This window comes from Desmodus rotundus, chromosome 4 (assembly GCF_022682495.2).
Source record: "Desmodus rotundus isolate HL8 chromosome 4, HLdesRot8A.1, whole genome shotgun sequence".
In the NCBI taxonomy this organism is placed as follows: Eukaryota; Metazoa; Chordata; class Mammalia; order Chiroptera; family Phyllostomidae; genus Desmodus; species Desmodus rotundus.
In genome coordinates, this window is record NC_071390.1 from 37,226,345 (window position 1) to 37,239,222 (window position 12,878).

General features: G+C 38.0%; 1 protein-coding gene across 4 annotated transcripts in view; it reads right to left on the minus strand.

Moving 5' to 3' along the window:
* Nucleotides 1–12,878, minus strand: part of ANK3 (ankyrin 3) — a 616,244-nt gene that overhangs the window by 207,155 nt on the left and 396,211 nt on the right. For all 4 annotated transcript variants that reach the window (XM_053922530.2, XM_045195999.3, XM_045196000.3 and 1 more), the window contains 3 exons: nt 6,049–6,150; nt 5,556–5,654; nt 5,245–5,343 (listed from right to left, as the gene is read on the minus strand). In XM_053922530.2, the coding sequence (XP_053778505.1) occupies nt 5,245–5,343; nt 5,556–5,654; nt 6,049–6,150 (300 nt within the window). The remainder of the gene's footprint in view (nt 1–5,244; nt 5,344–5,555; nt 5,655–6,048; nt 6,151–12,878) is intronic.

The window sequence follows — 12,878 nt, forward strand, 5'->3', positions numbered from 1 at the left end:
TAACTGAAAGTTCTAGAAATTTTATTGTATAGATTATGCAATTTCAAAGAATAAAAATAAATTCTAAATAACATGTTATCAGATATTACTCAAACTTTGCAACTCAAAAGGTTAGGCTCATCATTATAGATATCAATTACTATATAATTACCTTACTTATTCAACCTCTGGTGACATTACTTTTTGGCTTAAAGCTGAGAATGAAGAAGTTAAAAAGATCCTGAGCAGATAAAAGTGGTCACATAACAAGTCTACCCTGGCGTATATACTTTATTCATCAGAGAGGTCCTCTATTCTACTTACTCTGTTCTACACATAATTGTAACAACCTAGGCTATCTGGGTGCCAAGCTCAAGATTAGAGACACAAAATTAGAGGCAGTAGAATATGATGCAGTATTCAAGCTTCTTTGTTTTTTTATCCTCATCTGAGGACAGGTTTATTGATTTTAGAGAGAGAGGAAAGGAAGGAGAGAGAGAGGGAGAGAAACATCAATGTGAGAGAAACATCAACTGGTTACCTCTCCTACGCATTGTAACTGGGACTAAACCCATAACCTCCTCCCTGAGCCCTGACTAGGAATCAAACCCATGACCCTTCAGGTTAAGGGACAACACTTCAAACAACTGAGCCACACTTGGCAGGGCCCAAGCTTCTTCCCTTTAAATTATCTGCCTAGTAGCACCACTGAAGTTCACATTACTCTGTTCTATCCTAAAAGGTTTTATTCATATGAAGCATGAAACATGGAGTAACTGCAGCCCAGTGTGTCTGTGTGTCTGCGTGCGTGCATGTGTTTATGTGCGTTTTGCCCCATCACTCCCCAGAGCTATTTAGGAAAACTGAACTGTGATTAAGATTATCCTTATCATGCTGTTGGCTATTTTCTCATTTTCTTATTTGACCAAAATAAGAGATCATTTGTTTAATCCTTGGTTGATCCAAATATCCCTTAAAAATCTAAACCAAAAGAAAAAAATGATCAAAAATACTAAGAAAAAAAGATGAAAACTGTGTGGATTTTTCGTGTATCTCAGTGAACCTACTGAGTATCTTTCCTCATCAGCTGAAATTTCCAGATGGAAGGTTCAGATTTTAGAAATAAAGTTTTTAAGGAAACATTCCAAAATGGATGCTATCCTTTCAGATATAAACATCAGCTAGGTAATTTACGTCAGTGGATTCTCAGTTTCAGGGGGAAGGTCTGCTGGAGTTCAAGATTATTTAAGAAACACGGGTCTTCCTACAGATGCCTGGCTTCTAGGCCAGTGTGCGTCCACTGTTCTTGATGTTACTGTCCTGATCCAACCGTTTTATGACCCAGAAGGAAACCCCAAATCAGGCACTGAGATTTGGGGATGCTACTCTTAGAGACCTGGAGCTTCCAAGGGAGATTCTTCAGATGTGCAACGTTTAAATCCTTTCACCATCCTTTTTACAATGTGAAAGGGTGAAATGTGTAGAACTGGAATTACTCAGAAATAAGGTGTAGATAAGAGTCAGAGCAAAATGAGGCCATGAATAAAAATATTACCATTATTCTCCAGCACAAAGAGGTGTATGCAAGGCACTCAACGTGCTGTCACTGGACAACCTTCAGATGAAATAGTTTTCTGTGAAAGAGCATCTGGATTTGGCAAATGATAAGGTTACTGAAAAAATGCTATTTTTCTCGTAAGAGTAGAAGTACATCACTGTTTTTATATTAATTTCCTAACTTAGGAAATTTCCACAAGAAAGAGCTGGCCAAAAAGGAACATATGGGTACCCAATTTACATTTTCTTTTCTGTAGCAACAATCGATGCAATTCTCAAAAGGCAGAGCAGCTCAACACTGAGCAAGTATGCTCTGTAGCATCTGATTTAACCCAGTATCTTCAATATCTTTGCTCTGAACATTTACTGTGGTCTTATTATATTCATACAAATCTGCAGACTTATAATTTTATAGAAAATACTGAGGCATGCTACCTTGTATCCACCAAAATAAAATAAAATAAAATATAAAGTCCTCCTATTATTTAAGAAAGGGCTTAAAATTCATCCATGAAATTTTCTTATCCATCCTAATTTCCTAGGGCCAGCCTTTGTATGTCAGAAAGTGCTACTCTTAATTAAAATGTTAAGGGCATGGTGATCAATTTGCACTGATTTACCTACAGAGGTATGCCATAAGGTTAAAGGTCAGAGAGGATCTACCAGAACCACACCCATTGCTTCACTTCATCAGGACCTGACCTCCCCACCATAGGAAACATCAAAAACTACAGAAAGACCAAGGAGACTCTGGCTTAAAGAATCTTTTCTTTGTTAGCACAACTGTGAAAACTTGTCCATTTAGAAAGTTTGGTAGTTAAGATAAAATATTATGTGAAACAGACCTTGCTTCTTTATAAAAAGTGTTTGCTTCTTTGCTTCTTTTGGTGCCTTATAGAATAAATTAAAGACAGGGAAGGAGGCAAACAGTGAGGGATGCCATTTGACATGGCAGTTTGACCTTGTTGCTGTATTTTGCACCACATATTAAGGACTTAATCATACTAGAGTTATTTATAATCATAATTTAATTATTCAATCTGATTTCTTTCTCCAGGCAGACCTAACTGATTCCTGGGACATTAAGTAAAATAAGAAAGAGTTAGCACCTAAGATCAAGGCAATGACAAAAATTAGTTTAAAATAATATCTACAAATTTGTACTTTACAGAGCCTTGGTTTATAAGATCAAAACTTGATATTGCCCAATGTTATTTTTATTTTCAAGGTAAGAGCATTTTTTATATTTAAGGAAGGTCAAGGATTCCCCTTGCACTTTTTCCTATTGGCTATGAAATATTGCTTGGAGAGTAAAATTCCACCTGGGCAGGGATGCCATCCTTGTTAAATATGAATATTCTGAAGATGTTTTAATGTGTCGCCACATAAATGGAATTTATCTCATTTCCTGGAGTTACTGCTTGTTCTTTAGAAGAGCTCCGATTCAAAAGCTGCCACCAGGAATTATCGTGGAAACCATTCCGCTGCCTGGCCGTCTCATTACTTATCCTGTCCATGGAACAATGCAGTGCAGAGGCACTTGGGGAAGGGGTCCTGCTGAAGAAAGGCGGGCTCTACTGTGAAGCGTGCAGCACCGCATGCCAAGCACAGCTGCACGGAACAGGGCGTCTCACAGCCTGTGTTCCTCTCCTTCATGTCATCAGCACTAGGGAATGTGTACAAATTGAAATCAAATCTGGTTAGGATTTTAATTCCACTGCAGCTTCTCCCAGACGATGCAGAGAAGGCTTAAAACTATAGCTGCTCTAAACATTAGTCAAGAATGTGTGCAATGTTTAAAAGGAGGAGGTTTATTTTTCTTCCCTTGGGCGAAAAAAAGGAAATGAAACGGAGTAGATTTTTCCCACTATGTCAGAGCTTACTATTACTTATTTCCCAATAAAAAGTTTTAAGAGCATTTAAAAAACGTTGGTTTAAAAGCCTGATGCTTCTCTTGCAGGCAGCCGGTCTGTACTATACTTGTGAATATTCAACTTTAAAACTTTCCTTTCTGGAGAAGCATTACTACTCCAAGTGCACTCTCATAGGGAATGAGAATAAGTGGCATGGACCAGATAAGAAAGGTCTAACCACAGGGAACCAGGATGAAGTTAGACGGAACATACGAGAACTCAACTCGTGGCTGAAAGCACCTCGAAGTTCCTTTCCCATGACGCTGATGCTGAATGGCATCAGAGCGAGCATTGCTATGGCTGTAGTAACAAGGCAGGAAGCCCCTGCCATCCTGTGGGCCCATAAAATACAGGCAGCTCCTGTTACCCAAAGGTAATCAGTACTGAAGAAGGCTGAGGAAATCAAGTGCACTTAAAATAGAGATCAAAAGGAAATGAAAAGTTTGACTGAGACTTCATCTTAAAAGATAAAACTAGAAGTTGTAAAACAAGCTTATATGATTTAACAAAATGAAGGTTATAACGACATTCATCTATGAGATCTTAGAATGAAAAAAAGATTAAACCAAATATGAATTTTGTGAAGAGAAAATGTAACTTTTCCCATAAAATTGTCTGATAGTTTGATATCTTTCACTTCACTTTTTTCCCCCATAAGAACACAGTCCTTTTGCAAAAGTTATTTGAGAACCAAAGGCCTCACCGAATTTTTCTGTGTCATTTAATCATTTGATTTTCAAATCATTCCCATTTGAAACACCTATCAGAAAAATCGTCCTAATACTCCACACACTGCCTGGTCTAACACCACCAGAAAGCCACACACCCACAGCTTAGCTGGACACCCAGCAATTCTCTCACATCCCTTTCTCCGGCCTCATAAAATCCTGTTTCTAAATCCTTTTAGAAAACTTTCAGTTTTGTTCGATAATCAAATTGTTCAAGATTCAACACCCTGGGGTAGCCTGACAAAGCAGGATGGAAGCCAGCGCTCATCTGGAAGGAACGTTTGAGTAGAGACCAGCCTCAAAAATGGTCGGGTCCGCAGTGAATATTTGTGTGTGAGGATGTTTGCTTTCCTATATAACCTCATGCCCGTGGGGACTCAATTAATGAGCAATTTGAATAACGAGGATCTATATTTTTAAACCAATAAAATGAAGTTAATTCTTTTAGGCTCAAAGTTTATCAAAGGGTAATCTACTAGTGTTCTAAGTACTTGATGCAAGATTCTGAGACTTTCTAGGAGGACCTACTCGATGAAATATTAGTGTATATTCATTACAAAGAATCTGGAAATTTTAAAGTTTATTCTGCATGTTTTTTTCTTTTTAAAATATCTCAGGGAACATTAGTGATGCCTTAGTAGACAGGAATTAAGGAGTAGCTTCCCTTTTTCAACCAGATAAATCACTGATGTATTCTCAACCTCTAAGAGGATCTCCTCATTGAGAGCATCCCCACTTCCTTGGTAGGTTAATTGATACTGAGACTGGCACCATAAAATAGTATAAGACTGTGCATTACAGATACCCTCAAACATTGTGTCTATGACTAGTAGTCATACATAGATGGGTGACTTTTAAACACTTCTACCTCTCACACATATGTATTGTAAATAAAAATACACATAAATTTATATAATCTATCATATGTAACTATTCATTGTATATAGCTCTTAAGTATTGTTTTCTTAGAGGATACTCATATATGAATCAAGCAAGGGTCTGACCCAAAGAACATTATTTGTGAATTAAAACAACAAAATTACTTTGCAATAGACTTGTTGGTTTACCTGAGATTGTGCATTGACATTGGCTCCATTTGTAACCAAGACCTTGACCACCTCTGCTTGCCCAGCCAAAGATGCTATATGCAATGCTGTGTTTCCTTTCTGAAAGATGAAAAACAAGATACATCAACACTCCTATCTTGTTCCCTGTGTTTTGACAGTTTACAAAATATTGAATCCTTCTGTTTTAAGTTCTCCAAAGAGAACAAAGTTGAAAAGTATTTCATGAGAAGCATGCCCTGATTCTTATCAAGAGCTGAATCCTCACTGAATTTGGAAAGTGATATAACATGCATTAAATGTGTGATACTCACCTTTGTAGCTGCATCCACATTGGCTTCTCTCTGTAGCAGTTCAGAAACAACTTCGACGTGGCCTTCTTTAGAAGCAAGGTGGAGCGCGTTCAACCCATTCTGATCAAAAATAAAAGGAACGCTTTACTCAGCAGGTTGAAAATAGAGCAGTGAACAGTCGACCAAGAACTCGGAAGATAACATCTCACCAACAACCACTTGCATGTGTTCAGTGTAGGAACTTGGGGGTAAAAGTACTTGATTAGGTGGGTTGTTATAACATCATCACTTACTGAGTTTTAGGAATTAATTATTAAAGGATGCATAGCTATATTTCTGAGTGTTCCTCTAACCAAGCAGAGAATAATTTGATAATTTAAGCTGGTGAAATTTAACAGAAACACATTGGCAAAAAAGAGAAAGTCTTGGTAATATCTAGCAAAAAGTTTAAGGAGTTTAAAGTCTAGATTTTCAAAATTTTAACTAAAAAATAAATGACAAAACCACAACTCACCTGATTGCAAATGTTGATGTCAACTCCGTTTTTAATGTAGTCAAGGGCCTTTTCCAGGTGTCCCGCTCGAGCCGCTCTTAAGTAACTTGCATTGGCATCAGACTAAAAGAAAAAAAACCCCAACATTTCAATGAAAAATGAAGCTAATATGCATGTTTGTAACTACTCAGCTTGTAGCGCAAGCTAAAAAGAAAAGTGAAACAGATTTTTTAATTGAGCTATAGGTGTACCCCATTTATTGCATTTTACAGATGTTGTAGGTTTTACATATTAAAGGCAAGATGCTCCACCAGCAAAAAGATTATGATTCACTTTACTATAGGGGTCTGGAACCAAACCCACAATGGCTCGAAGGTGTGCCTGTATTGTATTTCTAACATGAAAATACTAATAAAAGGCCTTTGTAAGGTTACCAGAAAAAAAAGACAAATTCTTTAAAAGTTACTAGTTTCAAGGTTACAAAGTTACTCCTTGTATGATACGATAACTGATTCTGAATTGAAAGAGAATATTTTCCACCATGTATAGGCACTTTCAATCAACATAGAATTTCCAGAGAGTAAAGAGAAATCCTGTAATTTCCTGGTGGTTATATTATGAAAACCTCACTGTTTTATTGTATCAGAAATTTAACATCTACTCTAGTCTTTTGTAACTATCATAAACAATTTTACAATAGTTTCACAAATACATTTATGTTGTTATACTAATTTAACAGGAATTTGTGAGTAATGATGTTCTCATGGATTTTCTTACAGATTGTACTTGAAAAGAATTTAAAATATTTACACAGATTGTGACATGTTACTTCCCATATATTTTCAAGCCAGTTAAAGCCAGAGCCTGGAGAAAACTCTACTAGAAGCATTAGCAAATCTATAAATACATAAATTAAAAAAAAAAACAAATGTGTAATTCATTCACTGAAAATTTACAACTCTAAATTGCTAATAAACTTTAATACCCTCAATCGCACAGTTGAAACTACGTACCACTGAAATCTTTAATAGAAAGAGGACAGTGAGAGGAAGCCTACAAAGCCGGGCTTGCATGATTTCTAAAGGAGTCTTGCCTGGTGCAGAACAAGACAACACGGAAGCAGGTTTTCCTGAACGGGCAGCCAAAACCACCTCATCACTGGTTACCCATGCAATCATGCAGGGGATGGCTTCAAAGAGGAACGTGTCTGTCATCAGCCATGTGGCAAATATTGTACCTCCTTCAACGTTCCTGTTCTGTTAAGGCTTCCCAGACCTCTCCGATAGTTTAATTGCTCAGTGCTCCCAAAGCATTATCCCAAAGCATTCATTTCTTGGAGCTCTCTTGGTATGTATCACACGGCACCATAGTTTTTGGTATATCTGTCCTCCTTCCTCCCCGAACTTAAGCCCCTTAAGAACAGCAGAGGCAGATTAAGGAATAGGCAACTGGAAAGCTTCCAAAGTGCCGATCTGTGAGGAATGCTACTTCATCTCTGGAAATGTCATTGAGATGAAGGAAAGTCCATCCTTCAGAGGGGTCTTTAATTCTGGTGTGGGCCAGTTTAGTAAGAACTCGGGACGTCAAAGGAGAGGGTGTGCCCTTCAGGGTCTCCAGTGCTCCCTTCCCAGGAACACTGCACTATTGGCATCTTGCTATGGACAGTTTCTTTGATGTGGGGGAGAACCCTATTTGTGTCAGTGTTTACCAGCATCCCTGGCCTCTACCAGTCAGGCACCCAGAGTACCTTCTATTGGCAACAACCAAAACTGTCTCCAGAATTGCCAAATTTCCCATGGGGGTGAGGGGCACAAAATCTTCCCAGTTGGGTACCACTGCTCTAAATAAATAGTAAAACAGTTTATTTGAAGATGGTAAGCTTCAGTAGGCTCAAGTCTTTGGACAGCCTGGATTGCCACATGACAACTAGCACAAGGCAGTGACCTCATGTATATATTTATCTTTCTGTTTCCCTGGCAACTAGAAGCATCCCTAGCTCATAGAAGGTGCCTATACATGTTTTGTGATTAAATGAATGAATCAATAAATAAGTAAATTGTGTGGAGATAATTGTATTAGATAAGATATTGCCTGGAACAATAGGGGAAGCTTTATTAACAACAACAGCTATTTAAGTTGAGAATCTGCTATGATACAAAACTGAATACCAGAGACTGTCAGCTAAGACATTGAGTTTGGTATTGGGGAGCATATATAGATGTTGATAAAATAAAACTGGGATTTGAGTCCAGCATGCAAATCATTTACTCACTACAGAGAGTTAAGAAAGAGGAGGATAAAAAGGTATAAACCAGACAAAGCTCAAACCAAAGCTTCCAGGGATTTAAAAAAAAAAGTCTTTAAAGAGCTGTGTTCATTGAGAAAATTAGTTTCTTTGTTTTGTAAATTCAGTTAGAAATAAATGAGCTAGGGCAAGGATGGCTCATCTTCTTTGTGCCTGCTTAGTGGCTTATCAGTGGATTTGCCCCGAGGGGCTCTGATATTGTTCTGGGAACAAATGACATCAGTCTGCCTGGGTATTTCAACTGCCAGGGAGAACAACTGTGAGCTAAGCATCCCAAAGTCAGACTTCTGGTTACATAAAAACAAAGGGCAGCTAAAGAAATTTTAAAAAGAGGCTGATAACTCAAGGACAGCCTCTGTTGATCCCAAATCTGAAATAGTTTGGCAATCTCACACCCTGTCCATTTTCCTTTAGAATAGTCTCAGAATTTTCCCATCTGAAACTCTAAAGTAAAGCAAAATATAAACAATATAAACCAAATCTCCTAATTCAGTGGTTCTCTACCTATTTGGAGTTCATTTCTTTTGCGAGTAACAAAAGATAGCAACAGATTCTTTTCCTTCAACAATGGCACATATAGGGTGTACGCACACAAATCTGCACAGACACCAAGTGTGCACCGGCATACACGATTTATACAGTATTTCATGAGGCTCAGGATGGCTAAGTCTGCTCGTGGAGTCATGATGAGAACAGCTGCTCCTGAGAGAGTTCTCTCTGAGATACCTTCACTCTGTCTACTTCACCCAATGACCCTGGAATCAAAGAATTCTCAGAAGTAGCAAATTTTCCACCTGAGAATTTTAGGAAGAGAAGGAACAAAAATCTGTTTTTTTCACTTTCACTTTTTTCAGCCCTCTGTTACATGCAGACATGCTTAACATGCCATTACGTAACATTCGGCCGTGTTATACTTCAAAGTATAGGGGGACAGAGAGGGAGGAAAAGATAAAGGCAGAAGAAGAATAAAAATTGATTTGAAAAAAAATTGGCAACTTAAAAAATGAAGTTAAAAATGCTCACAGAAAAATAACCAGATGTTCCTCCTTTCCTCCCAACTACCTGCAAGCAAAGTCATGTGGTCCTTCCAAAAATATCTCAGCATCAATGATGTGCTAGTTGTGCTAACATCTGGCTGTGAACAAAATAGACGTGGTACCAATTAAGACTCGCTAGCCTTCATCTCACTGCCTCTTACACTTTTCCAAATCGTGTTGCTTAAATGGTAGAGTAACTAGTGGGTTCTTCACTTTTTTTCATATTCTGCCTAGAATACCTAAATACTTTTATTTTCTAAATGTTGAAGAAAACACTTTGTATTAGACTCAGCATCAGTGTGCTGTACCTTCAAACTGTCATCTCATTGAATAACTAGGGGCTACTCTTCATAGGTTACAGCCTGCTTTTTAATCTGGAGCATTCGATCAAAACAATGGCTTTTTAAAGTCAGTTGTAGACAAATTATTAAGGCAGGAAATTAGGTCCCAGGAGAAGCTGAGCTCTGCTATGTGCAAAGTCACACAGAGAAGGTCACTGCCTAAGGACAGCTGGCACAAAGTGAATGCAAGCAGGTTAGTCAGCATTTTCCCCTAAATGATCCAAATCTGAAAATTTTGGAAATTGAAAAGTGTCTTTTGTCATTATTTAATATCTTTTCTACTTAGTCATTTTAGTAGATGGGAGAGAAATGTGAGGCATGTCAAAGAAATGGCTTCAAGGACAGAGTTAAGCAGTATTATGAATTAATCTAATAACAACGGCATTTCTACCTGTACTAGAATAATGATATTATTCAGCAGAAAACAGTGATTGGAAGGAATAAGCATTTCCTGAGTGTTGGCCTCAGTAAGAACTAATACTTCAAACATCTGAATATATATGCTCTAAACTATTACAAGTACTTAAAACAATACATATTAACTAAATAGTAACATAATTAACTATATAAGTCATTACATTAACTTAATCCTTCTAATATTTCTGTAAAGTAGTGTAGTGGGTTAAATAGTGTCTACCAAAATTCACATCCATCCGGAACCTCAGAATGTGACCTTATTTGGAAACAGGATCTTTGCCGATACAATTGGTTAAGATGAGGCTATACTGCATTAGAATGGGCTCTAAACCCAGTAACTGATGTCCTGATAAGAAGAGGAAAAGATATACAAACACTGAATAATTATGTTGCACATCTGAAACTAACATAATGTGATGTATCAATTACATCTCAAAGAAAAGGAGATGAGACAACACACAGACACACAAGGGACCACGTAAAGATGGAGGCAGGGACTAGAGTTATGTTACCACAAGACAAGGAGGCACCAGAAACGGGACGAAGTGGGAGAGGATTCTCCCCATGCTGACATCTTGAGTTTGAAGTCTGGCCTCCAGAACTGTGAAAGATTAATTTCTGTTTTAAGCCACCTAGTTTGTGATGGTTTGCTATGGCAGCCCTAGGAAACTAATACAAGTAGGTACTATGACTAGTTCTGTTTTATAGATGAGGAAACTGAGCTTTAGCAAGGATGAATGACTTTCCTAGAAATATTAACGCAGAAAGTCTGACTCCAGAGTCCAGGCTGCTAATCACCACTCTAAGAAAGGGCTAAATAAATATTGATCTATCATTTATGCTCATTAACTCTTGGTTCCTTTATTCATCTTTCATTAATCAGCCCATCCATCCACCCATCCATCCATCCATCCATCCATCCATCCATCCATCCATCCTTTGAATTAAATATGTAGGTACTTTCCCGTGTATCCTCTCCAGACCAGAACTCCTTAACTGAATTTATTTCAAGCCACAAAGCTAGGCTAGCCATGGATTTCCAGAAGAGAGCAGATGAGAGTCTTGGAGAGTAGATAACCAAACTCCGTTCCATTGCTTCTAAACCTCAGGGTGCAATCTCTGCAGGCCATTAATATCTGATTTACCAATCCTCTAATCTTCCTCCTTTACCTCATCTTCCCAACTATCTGGGAACCTTGTGAAGGGTAAGACAATCTTTCCCGTAAGCTTCAGATTCTTTTTCTCTACTGGTGTCCTGTACTTCACCTACCAACATATTCATGTGTTTCAAAAAACAAAAATCTTTCTTTTCAATTTCTTCCCAGCACCCTTGTAAGCGATGGTATTATTCAGAGCAGTGGACTGGTTAATAGGTCTGTACTTCAGCTATTCCACTGACTAATAGTATTAGCTTTGGCAAATTTCTTAATATATATGTACCTCAGTTTTCTCAGCTGTCAAACGGGGATAAAATAATCTACTATTAGAAGAAAATTAGATAATTCATGTAAGGTGATTAACTGTGTGTACACATAGCAAGCACTCAATATTTTATTTTAAAGTTAATTTGTAAACATCAAGGAGGTGGAAGAACTGCTTTAGGCTCCCTGCTCCTATGCCCTTAATAACTAATTCATACCCAAGTCTCTGGTCATAGGGCTTCTCTTACTGGTCAGTGCAGTCTCCCTGTACAACATCACCATGACCATTTGATGCCAACTATTACATGACATTATTAAAATTTTATTCTGTCCTCTCTTAATGTTGAACAATTCACAGCACTGATCATCTTCTCTTTCTTAAAAATCTTCCCTTTAGCTTTTCTCATTCATTGTTCACTTGGCCCATCAGTGAAAAACTGCCTTTTCCGTGTTCAGAACTCACACTTCTCTTTTTGTGCCCGAAGTGACCACATCACTACATCACTACCATGAGTCCTCCTATTCCAAACCCAGCATTCTGTATCTACATCCCACTACCTGTATTCCAAACCTTTCCCACTTCTGTGTCCCACAGTTCACTCACCACAACAGCAAAAGCAAATGTTTAGTGAGAACATATAAAGTGTCTGGCACGGAAACTACATACTAACAATACAGATATGAATAATTCCCTTAATTTCCTTATTTCCATTTAAAGATCCCAAGATTATCTTAGGCACTCAGGAATACAACTTTGGCACGAATCTTTATTATTTTCTTCTTTATGTTTTCCCTCAAACCCTCTTCCAGAAAGTTACATGTAAGCATACTATCAAATATTCTGTCTCTGGGACTTTTATAGTTTCCATCCTCCTCTAAAAAAGCATTTGTCATAACACATATCATACATACAAAAGCGTACATAAAACATCTATGGACAGTCTAAAGAACAGTCGTAAGAGAAACACCCACATACCCATCAGTCAGCTCAAGCATGAAAGTTACAAGGAGCTTTGTAGACGTCCAAAAAGCCCTCCCTTGACCCACTCTCCAGACGCCCTCTGTTCTAGCGAATCACTCTCAGGCCTTTCTTTACGGTTTTAACAGCTGCATAGACCAGCCTACGCAAAATATCATGTAGCTGATTGTCTTAGCACTCTACATAAGTGGAAACTACATTATGCGCCATGCTTATTTTGTCTAATGCTGTGTTTCTGAACGTCATCCACGCTGACGTGTAACAGTACTGTCTTTGCAGCTTACGTAACATCGCGCTATGTGAATAACAAAAGCTATTTATCTCTGTAGAGTGGATGGATGTTTGTGTTGT